At 36.5% G+C, this 21,419-nt stretch overlaps 1 protein-coding gene across 1 annotated transcript in view; it reads left to right on the top strand.

Moving 5' to 3' along the window:
• Positions 1–19,440, top strand: part of arhgef10la (Rho guanine nucleotide exchange factor (GEF) 10-like a) — a 120,363-nt gene extending 100,923 nt beyond the window's left edge. Inside the window, exons 23-27 of the mRNA XM_081357683.1 lie at positions 1,347–1,504; positions 4,777–4,919; positions 13,680–13,851; positions 17,534–17,656; positions 18,828–19,440. Coding sequence (XP_081213809.1) covers positions 1,347–1,504; positions 4,777–4,919; positions 13,680–13,851; positions 17,534–17,656; positions 18,828–19,363 — 1,132 coding nt within the window. The 3' untranslated portion in view covers positions 19,364–19,440. The remainder of the gene's footprint in view (positions 1–1,346; positions 1,505–4,776; positions 4,920–13,679; positions 13,852–17,533; positions 17,657–18,827) is intronic.
• The last annotated feature ends 1,979 nt before the right edge of the window (positions 19,441–21,419 follow it).

Genomic DNA, 21,419 nt, shown 5'->3' with positions numbered 1-21,419 from the left:
TCTTAAAAAAAATGTGTTAAATGGTGAAATGTGAGGTTAGTTATTTAAAAAAAAACTTAGTATTTTTGTCAAAACCTGTATTATTTGAACTGTAAAGTCATTTAAATCATCGTTTTGACAGTGATTTTATGGTTTGGATGTTACCATAGACTTTGCTCTACCCCAGCCATGTGGTATAAACAGGTTTTAAAGAACATCTTGAAAAGTCTTAAAGGGATAGTTCACTTTAAAATGAAAATTCTGTCATCATTTACTCACCCTCAATTTGTTTCAAACCTGTATGAATTTCTTTCTTCTGCTGAACACAAAGGAAGATATTTTGAAGAATGTCAGTAACCAAACAGTTAACTGAAACCATTGACTTCCATAGTAGGAAAAAAGAATACTATGGAAGTCAATGGTTCCAGTTAACTGTTTGGTTACTGACATTCTTCAAAATATCTTCCTTTGTGTTCAGCAGAAGAAGGAAATTCATACAGGTTTGAAACAACTTGAGGGTGAGTAAAGGATGACAGAATTTTCATTTTAAAGTGAACTATCCCTTTAAAATATGATTTTAAAAACCCTGCAGATACCCTGTTAAATATACAAAGGCATCTTTTCACAGCCAAGTTAAGATTGTTCCAAGGAAACTAAACCCACTTAAGCCTGTAAAATCAAAGATATTGATGCTGCTTCGGTTCAATGTAAATGAAATGCAACATCAATGCTGCGTTATTTTCCTGTCAGCTCACTCTGCAGTGTGAGAACCAAGCACTAGCCAAGACTAAGAGCCTAATAGCTGTTTGTTTTAAGCACATGTCTAGCAATAGGGGAAGTGAGAGAGGTAAAATCCTTTCAGTCAGATTTAAGGTGTCATTACTGACATTGCGGACGGTGTACATAGATAAGAAACAGGTGACAACTATGCTCAGAAGGCTAAAAAGAGTTTTTCATGAGTTTTAGTGACTGAAAAAAAAAAAAACAAGTTTTACTACCAGGTTAAAACTTTTAGGTAGTTTCACTGTGTTTTGTGGAGATTTTTGAACTGCAGTCATTTTAGCAGAAATGAAAAGATTTTCTCTTTTAAAATCACTGTGATTTTTCGCACTAAGTTCAATCATTTATGAAGGCTGAGAAGAACAATAGGTATTCTGAGAGATTCTTTAAGCAAATGAAAGGGACTGATTAGCTATACAGTGGACAAATTTCCTGAAATGGCACATTTCCTTTTAAAATATCATTACACAATATCAAGGCAAATGCAGTGGAAATACGGCATTAGCTTTCTTTTCTTTCTTTTAATATTATACTTCTTTCCACATAGATGTCATTTTAAATAATTCTTCATTGTTTTTCTCCCAAAGCATCCTGTTCTATGGCAGTATGGACACGGCCGCCCAGTGTCTCCTAACTCTCTGTAACCCCGAGGGCTGTCCAGTTCTGTGTCTCAAACATTCCGGTAACTTCCTGTTCGCTGGCCTGCGGGATGGAACGCTGATGGTTTATGGGAGACATCTCAGAGGTACGAGTTACATAATGCTTGATGTCTCATTATACTGATATGGAGTTTGCCATGCTTTCTTTCACATCCTACACTCGTGTTGCCTTCAAGTGCACTTGAAAAGCTCTTACTTACGAGTTAGTTCCAAGTTGTCATGAATTCCAGTTGGAAATGAAATACTGAAGTAGCCAAACCAAACATATATATAAAAAAAAAAACTTACTTAATTTACTCTTGGCTCACTTTTATTGTTGCTTTTTACCTTGTTTTTTTTATGTGGCCAAGCCCATTACAATGTCCCAATTTGGATATCAGAGAGTTTCCCACTGATAATTATGACTGTGCCTATGTGAACAAAACTCATAAGTTGCGATATTTTCTGATTAATTTAAGGGCTTATCACTTGCGTGAGGATTTATATAGTTGTTTCTCTTCTGCCTTTATGTATTATGCTAAACAAAGCTCATTTACTCTACGGAAACTGACGCTGTTTGTTTAGGATTTTGGATTTAAACGTTATTTCTATCCTATTAGGCCTGTTTTTTTCTCATTATCACATTAGCACAGAAATGGACAGTTGCATTCAGTATGTTTTCTCTTTTCTTTTTCTCACTAATGGGATTAAACACTAAATGGGTGGGATAATTAAGAGTGGTAATTATTAGTATCCCCAAATGAAAGGGACTCAATAGAGTGAAAGGGTAATCAAATCAAATTAATAGTACAAATGAATCTGATTGTCCCCGTGTTCAATTTGCTCTTTCATCAACCTTCTATTCAAACATTCAAGAATGTTTTTTTGGGTCCCATCTCTGTTGAAGCTGAATGCCTCAGTGAGTATGTGAAAGATATTAGTTCTGTCATGTATTCTGAATGCATTCAGAGATGAGACAGGGGTGATAAGATTGTTCAGGGTATGTATTAGTTAGATAAAAAGCCAATGGATTCGGGATTACCTTGAAAGCAATTTATGATTTCACAAGTCTGTCCTCTGTCCTCGTCTGCGCCTTATTCATTTGCAGTAAGTAAGTGTGGGCTAATGACAACATGAGACGGGCGGTGCATGCAGAACTCTTGCATTCGGAGACATGATAGATAGCGAGGGACTGCGCGGTGTGTCTACGTGTATGTTGGGGGTGGTGCAAGGCAGACAGCCCTGGCACAATGGGTTTATCACATTGCACTACTTACCTGGCTGTCAACAAGGAATTACCTCCACTGAAGTGGAAAGTAAGATTAATTATACTGATGTGCAGTGTGGTGATTGAATATTGCTATTCATATTCAGGAACGAAATAAATTACAAACAAATACATATTCCTGGGGAAGTACAGGCAGGATATATATATACAGTAGATATATATACATATATTTATATATATTATTTTATATATTAGCAAAAAAATTCCTTCAAATTACTCTGAGGAGTAATACATTGCCCTCAAAACACTGTAATAAACACTGGAGTCTCACATGAGATTAATCAGAAAGCTTTTTGAAACGTATGAGCAAGCCAAAATTGCTCGGGGGGGAAGATTTCTTGTTTTTTCCCCCTTTTTTCTTAGATACATTAAGAGGGTAGGATCATTTTGTTGTGTTTAATCAACAGTGCGCAGAATTTATAAGGATAATAATGAGGTGTCTAACTTTCCGAAGAAAATACGTAAATATATTATACCCAGAAGCAATAAGGGCCCATCTGAATGAAACAGCATCTCTCCCGCTTCCAGTTTATTACTTTTGGAGCAATAAAGACTGCATCTGCAGATGCTTTGAGTGTCCAGATAAGTCCTCTCTGCCCCTGAAGGTCCTTGTCTCTGAAAGAAGCAAATCTAAGGCGGCCTTTATTTGAGAATTAAGGGGTACAGAGTGGCTGAGGGGATGTTTTCAAAGCAAATGCACGAAAAAAGTGGGAAGACTGACATTTTGAATATGCCATGCAATTAACCTGAGGAAGTCGGAAGTCATTGTAAAGCTATTCTGGTTTCAAAGGTAGAAATAAACAACTCGAAATGTTAATTAAATGGCTCGCTGCGCTTCCCTCTCCAATTTTGCTTCATTAACACACTGTGATGGGGGGCGAAAAAGACAAAGAAAAAAGCTTATGTAATGCATCCCATAATGGTGTCCATGGTGGCTACGGCGCAAACCCTGTGATTAAAATTCAAGGAAAAAGTCTGGCATGTTCTGAGCACACTGGAGAGAAACTTTTAAATTGGATTACACAACACGGCGCAGTTATTAACATGGCACTGTTAGCGCATTAGCATAGAAAGCACTAGTTTTTTTGAGGGAGATATGCAGTCCACAAACACACTTTGCAGTGCTTACTCTAGCTGTATGTTTTTAAGGCATAGCCACAAATTATACAGTTCCACCACCAGTTACACATATTTGTCTTGAAAACACAAGGATTTACTCTTGAGTATTAATGAAACCAATTTACTTTAAGTGACTTGCTCAGGGCTAAAGCAGTGGAATTAGCATGCAGCACATTTTTGTAGTTCTGCTATTTGAAGCATTATTTTTTTAAGGGAAATAACATGCGAATTTACTTGCATTGACTATCTTTGGCCATATTTGAAATGTTCCACCAGATAGGATTAGCTATTTGCCTTAAAGCAAGGTATTTCACAGGCCTCATTGTATGCTACCCGTATACTTTTACCTCGTTCCTCTCTTTTCGGTGTCATAAAACTTACAGAATATGCAAGAGGAGATATTTTTGGGTATTTTCTGGGTATTTCATTTTTAAAGCTGATGGCGATCAAAACAAACATACACCACTTTTTTTATTTATTATTTGAGAATGTTTTTTATTTTATTTATTTAAATAAATAATTATTTAAATCATACTGTTTAACAAGGACACAGCAGTGTGCGCTTGATATCAGTTATGCAATGTAATGGAAAAACTGAGGTAAATACCACTCATGAGCTGAATGTTTTTATTGTGTGTGATTTCCAAATAAAGTTGTAATTTTGGTCAGATTATGCATAGGTGTAAAATATATTTCATGTGTGTATTTAGACTACATTAAATCCTAGCTATGAAATAACTATTAGCAGTTCATTGCTATCATTGTCATTTCCACCACAAAATGCAATTAAATGCAATAAATAATTTGAGAAATTGTGGAAATGACACTGTGCTAAAAAAAGAAGAAGAAAAAAGTAGTATAAAGGTTTTTTTAAAAGCTTAAACGTGCCCTTATTTTAAGAAAAGTCCAATAATGTTTGATAGATGCAAATTGAAAAGTTGAAATTGTGTTTTTTGTGTTTCTGTTTTGTAGGGGAACTGTGGAGCCAAGACTCCTGTAGAAAAGTAACAGTTGGTTCAGATCCCATCAGGACGCTACTTGCTTTGGAGGACTCGGTCTGGGCTAGCTGTGCTAACACAGTTACTGTAGTTGATGGCTCCAGTCTGTCCACTCAGGTAGACTCATCATTCCAAAGCTCTACTCATGCTGATATGTGTTCACACCAAACTTTAACAAACGGAAGAGCAAATACTATGTTTCATGGGCACTTTGCCAACACTGACTGACAAATTAGCTTGTGTGTGAATATCAATAATCCTACCGAAGAGCTGCAATCCATCTGGCCAGGGTGTCTCTTCTTCTGTTGTTGCTCTCCTTTTTTCCCTCTTACCTTTAAACCACACAGGATGAGTTAAATAGCTCTGACATGCTCATAATCTTCCCCGGCTGTCTCAAATATGGAGGAGACGTACCCTAGGGATCTACCCCATGGGCCTCCATAACCCTGAGCCTTCCTTTAGTTCTGCCTTCTTGGGTTTTATCTTTGGAATCAAACATCTCTTTTATCCTCTGAGATTTCTCTGGAAGCGCCCATCAGAGAGGAGATTTGAGCTAGTGGTAGGTGAGTGGGCCCCTGCTGCTTTTCGGTTGATCCTCCATGGTTCAGGCCAGTGCTCTGTTTTGTTCGACTGATTACATTGTATCCCTTTCCCTGCGGAGCCATGCTGGCCCAGCAGCTGGAGGGGGAAGCATCGGCGTTACAGCTGTAAATCTGCCCCTTTGGGGCTCATGGAAAAGTGGCGTACAATGATGTGTGTCGGTGGGATAAGCAATAGAGCCTGTGTGAATTTGTCTCTCTCATCACTGGTTTTTAGGTAATAATTCCACACTACATAGTGCCACCTTGTACCCGACCTAAAACTATTGAGGCTGCTGAATCGCTATTGATGTAGAATGCTAAAAATATATCAACTTTGGGACTGCAGAAAAAAAACAAACATTCTCAGACACTATGTATAGCAAACACTCTAAAATAAAAACCTGGGATTGCAACCAACTTGATATCCAATTTTGGCTCATAAACATGTAGAACAATAAAAGCTGAGGAGTGAAGTCCCACACTTGGTAAAATGAGAGGTTGTTTAAACATGTTGCTCTCATAAGCACTGTCACCTAGTATTATAGTGGGCTAATGAGGGGTTAGGTGTGATGCTTGCATTGTACGTGGAGGCTTGCTGTATTTTGTCCGCTGGTAGGGAAGAACAGTGATCTCCTGCTGTGATATAGTGATGTAGTATCTTTAGGGTGAAGCGGTGGGGGCAACCTCTGTCTCTGTGTGAGACTCAGTAGCTATGTTTCCATCCACCTATTTTAATGCACATTTTGGGATATTGCATAAAAAACACTGGATGGAAACGCCAAGATGCACATAAATTCTAAAAACGTGCATAAAAAGCATATATGTTCAATAAGCCTGATCTCAAGAAATGAGAACGGGTTGGTTCAATTGAGGTGGATCACATTTTATCTGAAAAAAAAAAAGACGTGCATAAACTACGACGGAAACACACTTACCATATAAATACCTTTATTGGAAAACTGGACTAACCAATGGGCAAAATTCATTGCATAGCATATCAAATGTATTTTGATCATTCTGAAATACCTGAGCAGGAATGATTTGGTGTAATGACCTCCCAGAAGTCTCACGTTTGCATTCCCAAACACCAGGCATCGGAACGCAAGATAACATGACAGCATTTATTGGGTTTTGTTTGTGTGCTCTGAGATAAAAGTAATTTCTAATGTAGGAAAAGCCACAGTTGCTTCCCCGATTGCTGCAACTTCCATTTTTATTACAGATATTCTGCGGCAATTTGGATGGAAACACTGTTTTATTCTCAAAATTGCACTATTTTCTAATTTTGTTGGATTAAAGTTACATTTGTGTGAATAGTATGCTAACAATTTTGTTACAGATGATAAGTGAGTTAGCCAATGGATGGATTTAATAATAATAATAATAATATGTAATAACAGTAAATGATTATTATTATTAGAATATAATAAAAAATGCATATTGTGAATAAGATGCTTACATGATCACTAACATTCATTAGATAAAAGGAAATTTCATGAATTTTCACTTGTATTTACATGTATCTTAAATTAATGTCCTGTAACTATGTGCATGGCTTACTGTGTCAGTATGTTACTGTACTGTATGTGGATAAACATACTTTATTTAATCTTATCACAAACATGATTTCATGCAAAATGATCATTATTTCAGCAAGCAGCTGTGATAAATGAACTTAGGATGTGCGTGCTTCACATGGACTGCGTTTTATGCATTTAGATTCTTTTATCTATATATATCAACTTTGGGACTGCAGAAAAAACAAACATGGTCAGACACTATGTATAGCAAACACTTTAAAATAAAAACCTGGGATTGCAACCAACTTGATATCCAATTTTCACATGGACTGCGTTTTATGCATTTAGATTCTTTTATCTATATATATCAAAGTATCTGTAGATTATAAGCAAGTCCGAGAAGTTTTGTGCATATTTATGAGATTTTCCAAATTTTTCAGTCACGTATTTGTTTTATTTGATAGCTGCAAAGCCTTACCTGTTTTAGCACAATTGTGTTGTATGGGATGCAGTGATGTTTTGGACACCGTTTACACCTGTATTTAGCCCTGTCCACCCAAGACAGATTTAAATTGGACATATGTTTCTGAAAGTGTTTGCATTCAGAGATCAATAGGCCTATGTACTAATATACACACTACCATTCAAAAGTTAGTTTGGGGTCAGACTTAAATAAAAAAAAATATATATATGAATATATTTTAAAATGTAATTTTTTCCTGTGATGGCAAAGCTATGATTTTCAATAGTCTTCAGTGTCACCTGATTCTTCAGAAATTATTCTAACATGCTGATTTGGTGCTCAAGATTAATTTCTTATTATTTTTAATGTTGAAAACAGTTGTTCTGCTTAACATATTTGTGGAAATCATGATCAATCTTTTTCAGGAGTCTTTGATTAACTTTTGTAACTATGTAAATGTCTTTACTGTCACTTTTGATATATTTAAAGCATCCTTGCTGAATTAACTAATTATTATTAACTAATAAAACTCCCACTGACCCCAAACTCTAAAATTAGTTTTGATAGAATTATTCTTCTAGTGTCTTGTCTCTAAAGAAATAGTCCAAGCAATATAAAACAAACATAGAGAGAGCAAAGGCAAGCACTGCCGACAAGTCAATTAAAAGCGAAAACACATCAAAGGCAGTTTCAGTCTTCTCCCTTGCTCTCAAACAAAAGAAGCTCCCTTTGGCAAGGGCACGCAAACAGGTGCTAATCCCTGTCCGCTAGTGTGCAGAGGAGAGAATGGTCTCTCGCACCCACCTCACCCCCTTCAACTAATCTGCCTCAACCCCAGACTGGAGAACTAGCTGTTTGTAAGAGCTCTCAGGGCTCCTCGGTAGCACCACAGACCTCAGGGGGCTGCGTGCAAACCCTCGATAAGGAGCGCAGCTCCCTCATGCCTCATTAGAGGATCAGGCATGAAATGGCTCCTCTTTCCCTGTGGACTTTTAAAAGGTGCTTGGGAGGGGGTGTATTGTTTTCGGTGACAGTGGCTCCGCTGTGAATCACTTTGAAATCAAAGAAAATGGATTCTGAGTCATTGAAACCTTCATGATGTGTGGCCCTTGAACCCACTGGTCGGATAGTGAGTTTGATGGCGCAATAATTCTTTGCATTGCAGGAAAGGATAAAAGGTGTTCGTTTGCATTGGAATTTGCTTTTGTGTTTTGTAGAACTGAATATCCTTAGACTGTTCTTTTATAGCAATTGCTTTCCATTTAAAGTAAAATGGTAAGCAGAAATGCAGATTGCAAGCAAAATCAAAATGAAGATTATGAATAAAGCCACTTGTGAAAATGCATTTTCTAATAAAATAAATAAAGATGTTTTTTAATGGTTGTGTAACAGCATGAGCTCTTTTGGAAAACTTTTCTACAAGAGAACCATAGACATTGAACGTTGGATCCCCATAAAACAAAACAACGATCCCAGTGTTAGTAGACGAGGTATGGCCCTGGTTTTACCTGGTGTCCCTGGCATCAGCCACTGATCATTGTGATCATACACATACAGAAACTTCTTATATACTGGAGAATGAAAGACCATTGGTGTTACATTATATTATATATATATATATATATATATATATATATATAACTGATGATGGTGAAATATATACAGAAATAGCTCCTAAGCCATACTATAGACTGAACTCAAATAGCATAAAGTGAATTTTACGTAAAATGTTGCTATTTTACAGTAAAAATAACTGGCCTTAACTCTGGCCAGATAGCTTTCAAATTAACAAACGTTACTTGATGCATCGAACTGGGGTAAGTCATGTGCCCAATCAATGAAGTTATATTTTAGTGGATTATTATTATTATACATTTTTTGCAATATTTTGAATTAATGGTAATTAAATAGTATTAGTAAAAAATCATCATTTGGCCACCCCAATGGATGGGCGGCACCCCAAGCATTTGCCTATTCCGCCTTTGCCACAGGCCGGCCCTGTAGGAGACTATTTAGAATAAGCTCCATGAAGGATTACAGCATTTTGAAATAAATTCTACAAGTTGAAGCCAATAAGGGGACTGCTGTAATGTATGTTCCTCTTCTGGTGTTTTGTGTTTGAAATTTTTAGTCTAGCAAGGACTTTATTCTGGAAAATCGGACAGAACAGTACTGTGTACAGTATTTGTAGTCTGCCACTGACACTATGAAAGCCTGTTTTCTTCTCTTTATATCTCAGAATTTGACTACATGTATCTCATAATTGTGACTTTACATCTCAAAATGTGATGTTTTATCTCATAATTTGACTTTGTAGCTTATAATTTCTTACAATGGAACTATTTCTTGTCATTGTTACTTATCTCATAATTATGACTTGGTTAATAAAGAAGAATAACTATTTTTTCAGTTAGACTGGTTGAGTCTAAAGCATCAGAGGCTGAACTTACATCTCATTAACTTTAACTAAGAAATTAGAGAGTTAGATTATAGTCTAAAATGAAGATTTAATTTATACCAGTCTGTATTACAGAGTATTACTTAGGAGGCGGTTATACCAGTGGCCCTTTGGGGCATTAACAGCGAGCTGGGTAAAATGTTAATAAAGAACTATTTTAAACATGTAGTAGGTCCTCTGGTCAAATGATTTCTGGAGTTACTTCAGTCAAAAGTGTCTTTTTTTTTTCAATTCAAAGATCTCAGTTTATGGATATCTTATCACTTCATCATAGTTGAGAATTGAGCCCTTCAGGCTCCCAGAGACCAATTTACAGAACTAAACGCGTTGGGCAGCTCTAACTGCATTACTGAACAGATCTGCGTTGTCTTAACATGTCATAGTCTATTTGTAGTTTTGCTTTATCTTATTTACACTCAGCTCCCCTTCAGTTTGTTTTGAGATTGATAATATTTCCACTGTGTAGTGGAGTTTTGTCTGTAGCTATTCATTTTACTGGGTGCAACAATTTAATTAATTCTTTGGCAAAATGATCGCAGTAAGAATAAGAATCAGGTTTTAACATTCTCAACAGATTCAGAGATAAGGTGACATTTCTCATCAACCTTCTTTGAAACAAACTGAGCTTTTTTACACAACTGCAGAGAAGGAAAATACAAAAGACGTCAGTGAAGAGAGCTACATCAGTCGTTCAGACGTAGTTAACCCATGGGTTGCTAATATTTTTACCATTTAGGTTGTTTTATATAATAAATTCTGAAATCAGCGATGCAACAGTTTGCACTGACAGTTCACTTGATTTTCTTTCTTCTATTTGGGAAACAAAATCGATGTAACATTTTGAAATTATTAATGCTGAAATTAACATTTTGAAGAATATTTCACACTTCATGTTTTGGTCCATACAATGAAAGTCAGTGGGATCCAAAACAACACTGTCGATGTCACCATTTTTCAGATTATCTTCTTTTGTTCCACAGAAGAAAGTAAGTCATACAGGTTTGAAATGACATGAGAATGTTTAAATTGACTGAATGTTCCTTTTCAGGTGAGCTATCCCTTTAATAGTAAATATGTTCTCCACTGAATTACATATTTAACTCAGATGCTTCTGATACAGTGAACTGGTCTTTACCAGAAAGGGACACCCAAATTAACCTCTGGATGAAGAATCTGTTTCTCAACTGGATATATTTTGATGGAGGGTGACCAGAATAATGCCTGCTTCTTAACTCTTTAGCCACAGGCTAAAATTCAGGGTTTCCCTGGAGCAGAGCAATCCAAGTACTTAGGTTTTGCCTTTAATAGAGCCCTGTGGTGTTTTGCAGGGATCAGTGCAGGAACACGACCAGGGAAAAGAGAAATGTGAAGATGTGAATGCCCTTATCCACCTCAGTGGCTGCTTTTGAGATCTACTTTCATTGTTTTGTGTGTCTGGTAATACAGAACACCATAAATCAGCTCTGAACTATTTTTCGAACAGAAAGTTTGGACTTGATGCAGGCACACTGTGTTCTCAGGAGAATAAAATGATACAAAGAGCCTTAAATTGCTTTCAGTATGTAGAAAATAGCCGCGTTTCAATTACATATTTGTGCAAAACTTTTGCGAAATTTTCTAAATGTTGATAAACTATTGAGAAATTACGGCTTTTCTACTAACCGATGTTATGCATCTAAAACGTAATTTTCTTCTCTCACGACAAGTCATTCCAAAAATCATGGCGACGGATGTTGGTAGGTTTATGTAAATCCCAGCCACTGCACTAGCCAATATGTTTAATCGAAGGAGACGTAGGCTTGTTATCCAAGCATTAATGTCAAGGAAAGCCCTTTATATGTAGGAGCGGACACGTATGAGGTGTTTCTAGGTGTTTCTCCCTCCTATCTGCTTCATGGTCTTGATGAATCGTGGCATTCCTTTGTTGTTTAGTGTCCAGTCTTCCCGTAATACTCTTCTGTCTAAACATACTGCATCATCTTTAAAGAATGATCGACTTGTACGTATGCCAGGGTACCTGTCAATGCGAAAAAACTGTTTGCAGTTTTGCAAAATAGTAATTTTTCGAATTGCTTGAAAGACAAACTCATGTGAGCGTAAAAACTTTTTTTGCGATATATGGGAGTTTTTGCTAAATTTACGTGTTTCCATTGGGCGTATTTTCAATTCACAATTTCAATTTGCACAATCTAAAGGGTAATGGAAACGAAGCTATTGACCTGCACCATATCTGAGCATGATCTTATTAAATAAGGGGGAAAATATGAAAATGTCCTTTAAAAGCAACTTTCTAAACATTTCATATATGCTAGAATGTGTTACTTAATAATAGTGTGCACTCTTCAAAAACAAGATTGTCACTCTCTCATGCCACCTTGAGTGGCTGAATGCTCGTTGTTCTGATTTTCAAACCGCTTGAGTGTGAGGGAGTCCTTGCAGATGTACTGCACTGAGAATAAATGGGGATACTAAAAACAAGATACATTTGCTACAGACCCTTTGTCATTATAGTTCAATTTTCTGTTTGTGAGGTAATGGAGAAGTGAGAGGAAAAAGGAGATGGAGTTTTTTAACTGCTTGTTTTTGTCATGCCTTATTGAGTTCTGTACCAAACTGTGTTCCAATCTTTTCTGCTTGTTGATTCTCATTGGTCGTGGGTTCTCCAGTCCACCTTTTAACACATTAGTAAAGCTATGTGACTATAGTCTGAAATGAATTAGCATTATTATGAGGGTAATATTAATGTCATGTTTATACTTCCCAGGTAAGGACGTAGGTCAAACATCTCAACTGCAACCTAGATTAGGAGGTTACACCTTTCTGTTAGGCCGGGAATACACTGTGCGATTTATGTGCGATTTCAGCAAGGTTAGCAACTCGGACTGTACGAGTAAATCGCTTGCGATGTAAACTCACGATTTATGTGCTCACACAATACGATCCGATCATCGAGCTGCGACTTGACTGCTCACACTATAAATGTGAAATATGCGCGATAACCCCCATGCCAGTTGCGCCAATAGACCATGAAATCCTGTATCCAGATACAGTATATTGTCAAAAGCATCGGCTATAAATATCAAGAGGATTTAGCATTTCCAATTTATGTTTTAAATTCTTAATACTGCCATTAAATTCTGGCATGTCAGAAATTCTTCTAACCATCTGATTGCCGGTTGGAAGAGGTTAATCACCTCTCGTTTAGGCTTTACACAGCATTATTATAGTTTTTTTTCTTGCTGTGCACAGAATTTGGTACAATTTCAGTGTGAATTTTATATTAAAGATAATATGGCATGTATCATCCCTTTGGAAATTAGTATTTGCTGATTCCCACTGAATAAATGTAACTCAAATGCATAATAGGTCTTCAGAATTCAAACGAAAATGTTCCAGTGTTGACAGTTTAACAAAATGTTTGGAAAGACGATTTGCAAAATCCATAAAAATGTCTTGCACAATTTTAAAAGTCAGAAATGTCATAATGACCATTTTATATGTAAACATAAGATTTTAGTGACTCGTGTCAAGATTCTTAAAATTCTGTATCATTTGACGTCTTGTCCAAGAGGATTTCTTCTGAGAAACACAAAAAAAAGATATTTGACTGGATTCCCTCTGAAGAAAGAAACTCACACAGGTTTAGAATGACATGAGTGTTTGTAAATGATGATAGAGTTTCATTTTGGGTTGAAATTTTGCCTTTAATATTTTTTCTTTTTCCTCTCAATAGTGTAGCGGAGACTATTTTGATTTGAGAAATGTGACATACTGTTCCACTTGACCTGTATCGATATGAAGTTAGATAATTCCAATCTCTCTATTGTAATCTCATTGTCCACCATTCTGTCCTAGAGATTTGAGGTCCATCAGAACCCGATGGTGAGCGTGGCCCACATGGTACGAGCCGGAGGGGGCGTATGGATGGCCTTTTCAGAAGGTTCCTCTATACGCTTGTTCCATACGGAAACGCTGGAACACTTGCAGGAGATCAACATTTCCACACCCTCGTCGTTTTACAACCCCAGTGAGTATCTCTCCTTTGACCCTGTGAATCTCCATTCATTTGAATTTAGACATTTGTATGCCTTCACATGCTTGATCAGTGCTTGTTTCCATCTTTTCTTTGAACCACTCTTCTAGTGATAAAAAGGTAATAACGGAGAAGTTCTCTTTGGAATGGTTTCTGTAGGCTGGCTCTCCAGGGATAGACCGTGAATAAGTAGCTAACTTAAGATCCCGCAGAGCAGTAATGGAGCTGTGGGGTTACAGGCAGGAAAAGTCAAAATGGCACAGACAAAGCTTTCCATTTGAAATGTTGCCATGGCAACGCTCTGTTCATGACATCAGCAGCCGCGGCATGTTGGTAATTTTTACCTCTGAATACTCACCTTTAGCTGTCTTAATCTCCGTTGGATCCACTTAAATCTTAAAATGACCAAATTCTTTTTACTTCATCCCTCCTTTACTGTTAGATGAAATGTATACAAGGCAAAGCCTTCTGTGAAAGGTAGCGCATGTAAACATTCATTATAAGCAAGGGCACCAAAAAGCGTAGTTTATAAATATTATTTACATATCCACGCAGCAAACTGTCGCTTCAATTCAATTCCGCGCCACACATCAGGCTATATAAAGAGAAAATCTGCGGCATCGCTCCAGTAGCTCGCAGAATCCTCCGGAGCAGAATAACTCCTTTCAGACGGTCTAATAATGTTTGATTTCACTTGAATGCGATCGTCCACGTTTAGCCACGATTCTCCGGTTGTCACAGACAATTGCGATCAAGTGGAATACAAAGGAGAAGGAGAAAAATAAAACCAAAGTGGTGTTGCAGACTTGAGGAACTGGCCAGAGCAAATTAATGTCAACTGGCCTGTTGCTATAGCTGCATCTCAATAAAAAAAAAAAAAAAAAAAAAAAAAAAAAAAAAAAAAAAGATATACCTCAGTTTTTTTTTGTCAACGAGCGAGAACTTCAAACCTTTGGATCAAATTTACTGCTGTATTTCAAAAGACACGTCAGGGAGAAAAGGTGAGTATTGCGGTGAAGGTCCTGCAACCCTGAGGCTGTTGTCAAACCTGTGCAGCTAGCTGTGTTTAAATATGTAGTTCATGTTAGGTGATGTAACGCTACGATTATGTGTTATATCGGGGGGTTTACAGTCCACGGAGCACAAAAGTGAAAATAAGCTTTGGCAGAAGCCTTCTTCCCCTTTTTTTACCCTAGGCCCACAGAACATCCCATTGGTTTTCCTGAATATGCTAATCCGCACACATCACACATAGGAGGACTGATAGAGTTATTACAGATCAATGGTCTGCTAATCCCACAGGTTTGCTCGCAAGTGATGGGTGATGAATTAATTATTGTCTTAAAGCAACCGATTATTCTGCAGTTTCTCCTCAGCTAGAAAACGATAAGCAAGCCAGACATCTCTTTAACACACTGAGGCTGAATCCTTCCTCTTTAATAATAGCTGGAAAAGTCAGATCCTTCGGGAAAGTTGATATTATACAGAAGAGAATCTTTGAAACTAAATTTTTTATAACAATATAATATTATATAATAAAATAATAAATGTACATTACATATTTAATTTTATATTTAAACTGCCCTTAAATTAATATTGTTTTAAATTTAAATTATTTTGTATAATAATAATAATACCATCATAAATAAGTGTGACCTGCAATGTAAAAATCTTAAATGATTTCCATATTAAACATGCAGCTTTTATTACCTCATATTAATTGAAAGTTAACATGAAATATTGAAATTAAATCAAATGCGTTGGAAAGAAATTGAAAATTGAGACTACATAAAATCTTGAAATTAACTTCAGTTAATTGAAAATAAATGTTATGACCAGTTATAAGACTCAAGCTTTCTCTTATATATTCAGATGAGAACAAAGGTTCAATTTGTTAACATTAGTTATGCATGTCTTGAACTAAAAATTATTTACTTTCAATTAATACATTTTACAGCATTTATTAATCTAGGTTAATGTTTATTTATAAATATACTATTATTAATTCATCTTTGATTACAATACAATAATATTACTTTATAAAACATGAAATGTGAACATATTTGAATATATGTAGAAATTAACATTAATCAAGATTAATCAAATAAATGTTGAGAATGTATTCTTGATTGTTAATTCATGTTGGCTTCACTACCAAATGTTAACGGATTAACTTAAAATCTTGATGATTATGATGCAGAAAAAGTTCTAGTACACATTATGCATCAACTACAAGGACATCTAATAAAATATGCAATATGCATTTTTTTCCCCAAACCTCAGCATCTTATGTTTTCAGCATTCATGAATTCATATGCATTACTGTAGTACTGCAGATTTATTTGACAATATATTATCAAGGTGATCCCTCTTGCACAGAAACAGAATGTATAATAGGTGAATGTTCTGCAGAACTGGACAGCTGACATTTCTAAGAATGAGCTCTTCCTAATGCAGTGCATTCACGAATGTTTTTTCATGACCTTCAGTGATTTCCTGGTGACTAACTACCATACTGAAAATGCTTCATTTACACATTAGCCAAAGACTCTCCAAGTTCTATAGCAAACTACAGACAGCATGCCGTAAAAATTAATCAATTAGCCACTTGCCGTTCATTCATGCAAAGCGAGCCACCGTCTATACCTGCTGAAGACTCTGCTGTGCTAATTCTTCTTTGATTTAATTATACTGTGGTTGCTTTCTGATTTCTGGGGTATTGGGTATTGTATTTGGGTATTGTGAATAAAGTCATTCAAATGTTCCATGTTGCTTTTTGTCTAAACAACAGCAATCTAAATGTTGTCATACCACCAGTTCAATAGACCTGATGAGAAGAGCATAACAGTGTGCTGGTTTTTTTTTTTTTTTATCTTGGTCATAGAAACTATGATTGTTGATATTAAAGCAGAAAAGTGTTATTTTTTAAAAAATTCTATTCAATTCACATTTATTTCTATAGCGCTTTTCACAATGCATATCATTTCAAAGCAGCTTTACAGAAAAATACATGTTTCTACATTACAATTTAAAGTAATCTGTTATCAGAGATAACTGTCAAATTAATGTCTATATGTCAAAAATGTACAGTTCTAAGATAATACAAATTATGCAGTTAGCTAACATCATGTATTCATTTAGGCAGAAACAATCATCTCATTAAAGCAATTTTTACAGGTTGTGATCATAATGATTACAATATAGAGTAAATTTGGCAGTGGCGTATGTTGATTCAGAGTTTGCGTCATCTGAAGTCCTCGCATGAGTTGGAGTCATCTCTTCACAGGTATTGAGTCATCTGAAGTCTTCGTAATGATCCAAACTGGAGCTGGCATACTCTCTAGTTACCTCGGGATGGACATCCCGAGATAAAACAGAAAAGCAAATGGAAAATAATATGATATATCTGGAGTACAAGGTTATGAGGTGCATTATGTGTCTTTAATCAAAATTTAAACTGGGAGAGGGAGTCTGAGCCCCGAACATTATCAGGAACTATACCAGAGTTTACGAGCCAAATGCGAAAACGCTTAATATATAATATATATATATATATATATTCTTTAGCATAGTTTGTTCTTTTCAAAGTTGGCTAAAAATAGTATCATACTACATAGATATAAAGAAGTCGTGATGGTGATACCTTTTTTTTCCTTCTTCTTTTTTTCTTCTGAAGGTCAAAGGAGCATGAGAGTTACCAGCCTGCTGATTTGCCAGGGGCTGCTATGGGTGGGAACTGCCCAGGGCATTATCATCACCCTGCCTGTGCCCAAGCTGGAAGGCATCCCCAAAATTACAGGTACACAGATGGGGGCTCTTCATAATACATAACTTGCCTTTAGTTCTTTTGGAAAGTCTCCTCTGCAATGACAGGACAATTACGTAATGATTCAAATAGTTAGCCCTTTGTTAAATGAATAGTTAACCCCAAAATGTAACTACTGTCATTATTTACTCAATACCATTTTGTTCCAAACCTGTGTGCTTTTTCCTGTGGAACACAAAAATATAATTTTGTCTTTACAAAGTCTTTTCCGTTTGTCAGTTCATTGAGAAGCTCTCTAAAAGTAGTTTCAAATGTCTTGTAACCAAATATGTAATATGCTACCTGACATGACACACACATACCGGTAAGTGTTGTATTTGATAAGAGCTGAAGCAGGAAGATTGCCATGAATAAATAAGATTTGGGTCGATAAGATTTTATGTAATGTTTTTGGAAGAAGTCTCTTGTGCTCACCGAAGCTGCATTTATTTGATCAAAAACAGTATTGTGAAATATTATTACTGTTTAAAAAATACCAATTTTCTATTTTATTATAAAATGTATTTTTTTTCCTGTGATGTAAAACTGAATTTTCCGTATCCATTACTCCAGGCTTCAGTGTCACATGATATGATCCTTCAGAAATCATTCTAATTTGCTGCTCAAGAAACATTTATTTTTATTATCAAATTTGTGCTGCTTAATAGTTGTGCTTTTTTTTTTTATTTTTTTTTATTGATGAATAGAAAGTTCAAAAGAACAGTATTTATTTGAAATATTTTGTCTTATTGTCACTTTTGATCAGTTTAATACAGCTGAATATTTTATTAATTTATTACAAAACAGCAGCGAACGGCAGTGTAATTTAAAAGTCAATTGACTACACCTTTATGAGTTTTTGGAGCAAGACATCTGGGGCATCACCACAATGAATTGTCTTTGTATGGAAAAAAATCTTCAAAATTGTATCTTTTGTGTTCCGCAGAAGAAGAAAAAACTGTCTAGGGGATGGGAAAAAGCGAAGATTAGCATAATGACCAATTTTCTGAACAATTCCTTTAATTCAAAGTCCTTTTTGTATGTAATATGCATTTAAATATGTATTAATATAAATCAAATTTTAAGGTTTTTCTTACCCTCTGGCATTGCTGCTTTTTTTACTGATTAAAGCCGTCTGAGCTCTGTGTGTTTTACTGTGGCACAGGTAAGGGGATGATATCCCTTAATGCACACTGCGGGCCTGTGGATTTCTTAGTTGCCCTTTCCAGCACTTTATCTCCTGATCTTCTGAAGCGGGATTCTATGGTGGAAGGGCATGATTCGGCCTGTGGAGTGGAGGATCGGAGTGACTCGTCGTCTCAGGAATCTCTCCAGCAGCCCAGTGTTTCCGCCCATGTGGAGGGCAAAGGGAAGGGGCGGGGCTTGTTGCTACAGTACCGCCTCCGCTCAACCTCAGGTTTGCCCGGGCGACCGTTAACCGCACGAGGGGACGAAGCCTCAGACTCGTCTTTAGAATCTCTGGAACACAGCATGGAAGATGGCTCTATTTACGAACTCAGCGACGATCCAGACATGTGGGTCAGGGGTCGGCCCTGCGAGAGGGAAGGGGTGAGGAGGGACAGGGTAACCTCGGTAGCGGTCATCTCAGGCGGGAAGGGCTTTCGTCGACTGAAAGAGGGTTCGATAGCAGCCACCACAGAAAGCATGCTTATGATCTGGCAGCTTCCTCTTGCTGTTTGAGTTGAAATTATGTTTAAGGAATAGTGAAATTAAAATTTTGTCATCATTTACTCACCCTCACGTCATTCGTACTGATGTACCGGTGACTCCTTTCAATGCAGTTACAATGAATCGAAACGGGAGATTTTTAAAAAAGTATTAAATATGGCCGTACAACTTATTTTTTAAGTCATATATTTGTGTGATAAGCACTAAAGAATTAATTTAGTGCTCATTTTTCTCAAGTGCATCAGTGTTACTGGATTATTGAGTCAGTGTCTGTGTTTATATGTCACAAGCTTTAAATCGGAATTAATTTTTTTGACATGCGCACACTGCACAAATCCACAGAGTTTGTTTGCGCATAATAACTATTATCCTACATTGGTTCTTTATTAAACGGCAGACTTAATATCCATCTCTGGTCATAATTTGGAGGCAATGAGTATATTGTGCCATGCTGCTTATATTTCTGTGGTCTGTGGATGAGAATCCAAAACAAGGACCGGTGGGACATTGTCCTGCAACTCTTCACAGTGAAAGGAGAATTTTAGAATGACGGGACTCTCATTTATTTCACACTTTATTCAACAGGAAAAACAGCTCGTCCTAACAGTCCTTTCAGTTTAGGTTTTCAATCCGATCAAGCGTTTACATGTCCTCTCGATCGGATTAGAAAAGGAATAAACTACCCCTTTTCGAAATTTAATTCTGATCGAGCTCAATCGGATTGACGGCTCAGGCTTTTCAGTCCGATTGAGCCGTCAATCCGATTACTAATGGATTATTTGGTTTTATGTAAACGTAGCCAGTGAGTTGACCTTCAGAACTGATTCTTGAACAAGTCAACCAGACCGATTTTTTTAACTGGCTCACCTGATTCATTTAAAGAAATCTGACTCAAAAGAAGAGTGGTTTACAAATCAGACATCACTAGGGATGGATGTCAAGATTTTTGGTGAAGAATTATGTCAATTTTGATCTGTTTCTTCACACAAAGCTATCTGCACTCCATTTTTGTGTGCTTTATTGTCATTTTGGACCCTTCTAGCTCCAGTCCTCATTCATTTTTACTATACTGAAAAATGGTAACCAGGATAGTCGGAGTGAACAAGTAATTTGGGTTTGGAAAGACATGAGGATGAGTAAATGAAATCATTTTTCACTGGGCATGTGTGGTACAAAATGTGAGGCTCGCAACTCTACTGTTCACTATTCCAGAAAAAGAATGTCTCCTATATTAATTGATCTTGTGATTTTGGGAAATCCAGGTCCTCAGATGAAAAATATCGCATGACTCAAAGGCTCATGATAAATTGTCAGTTAATTCTGCCTCTGTCAATACATAGGAGGTGTTTTACTTACCAGTAGAGAATGCTGATCCATGTATTAAATCTCATTCTACCATAATCATGGCCTAAACTTTTCAGACAGAACATTTCCTTGAGGGCCTCAGTCTGGTCGACCTTTAGTGAATCATGTTCTTTGTAGTTAACCACGCCACAGAGCTGCTCGGGTATTTTATTCCCCCGCATCTGAAGAAATCATATCAGTGGAAAGTAAGAAGCAAAGTTAAAGGGTTTTCCATGCTCTTGTGAGTCACTCAGAGAATACTTTCACCCTTTGACTCTTGATAATGTGAACGCATGATTCTCAGTTGAAAGTCAAGCCTGAGCAGGTCAGTGTTAAAAGCTTGTGAAATGGGTTTCAAAACACTTGACGGCCTAAATTTCTGCGATGGCGAATTGTAAAGCTTAATTAAAATTCTATTTTAGTGGACACATTTTTTTCTTCTTATAGATACAACCTGAAAACATTTTCACCATATGGCAGTCATTATGAAACTTCTGCTTAAATCACCATTGCTTAACAAGCAAGTTCATTAGCAGCTGGTGGTAGAAAGATACAAGCACTACTAATTGCAGGGAAGTTGTGGATCTTGTGAAGCTTTTGATGTTTATTAGATCTTGTTGAAGGGCATTTAATGCTGATATTTTGTGTAATATTGCAGTTCCATCTGCAAGCAGTTGGTTCTCCTCATTCTTTGTTCTTGTTTAATCCACATTTAAGACATTCA

This window comes from Scardinius erythrophthalmus (assembly GCF_964197995.2).
Source record: "Scardinius erythrophthalmus genome assembly, chromosome: 25".
NCBI classification, from domain to species: Eukaryota; Metazoa; Chordata; class Actinopteri; order Cypriniformes; family Leuciscidae; genus Scardinius; species Scardinius erythrophthalmus.
The sequence above is the reverse complement of the archived record's forward strand: the minus strand, read 5'-3'. Positions and strand labels throughout refer to the sequence as shown.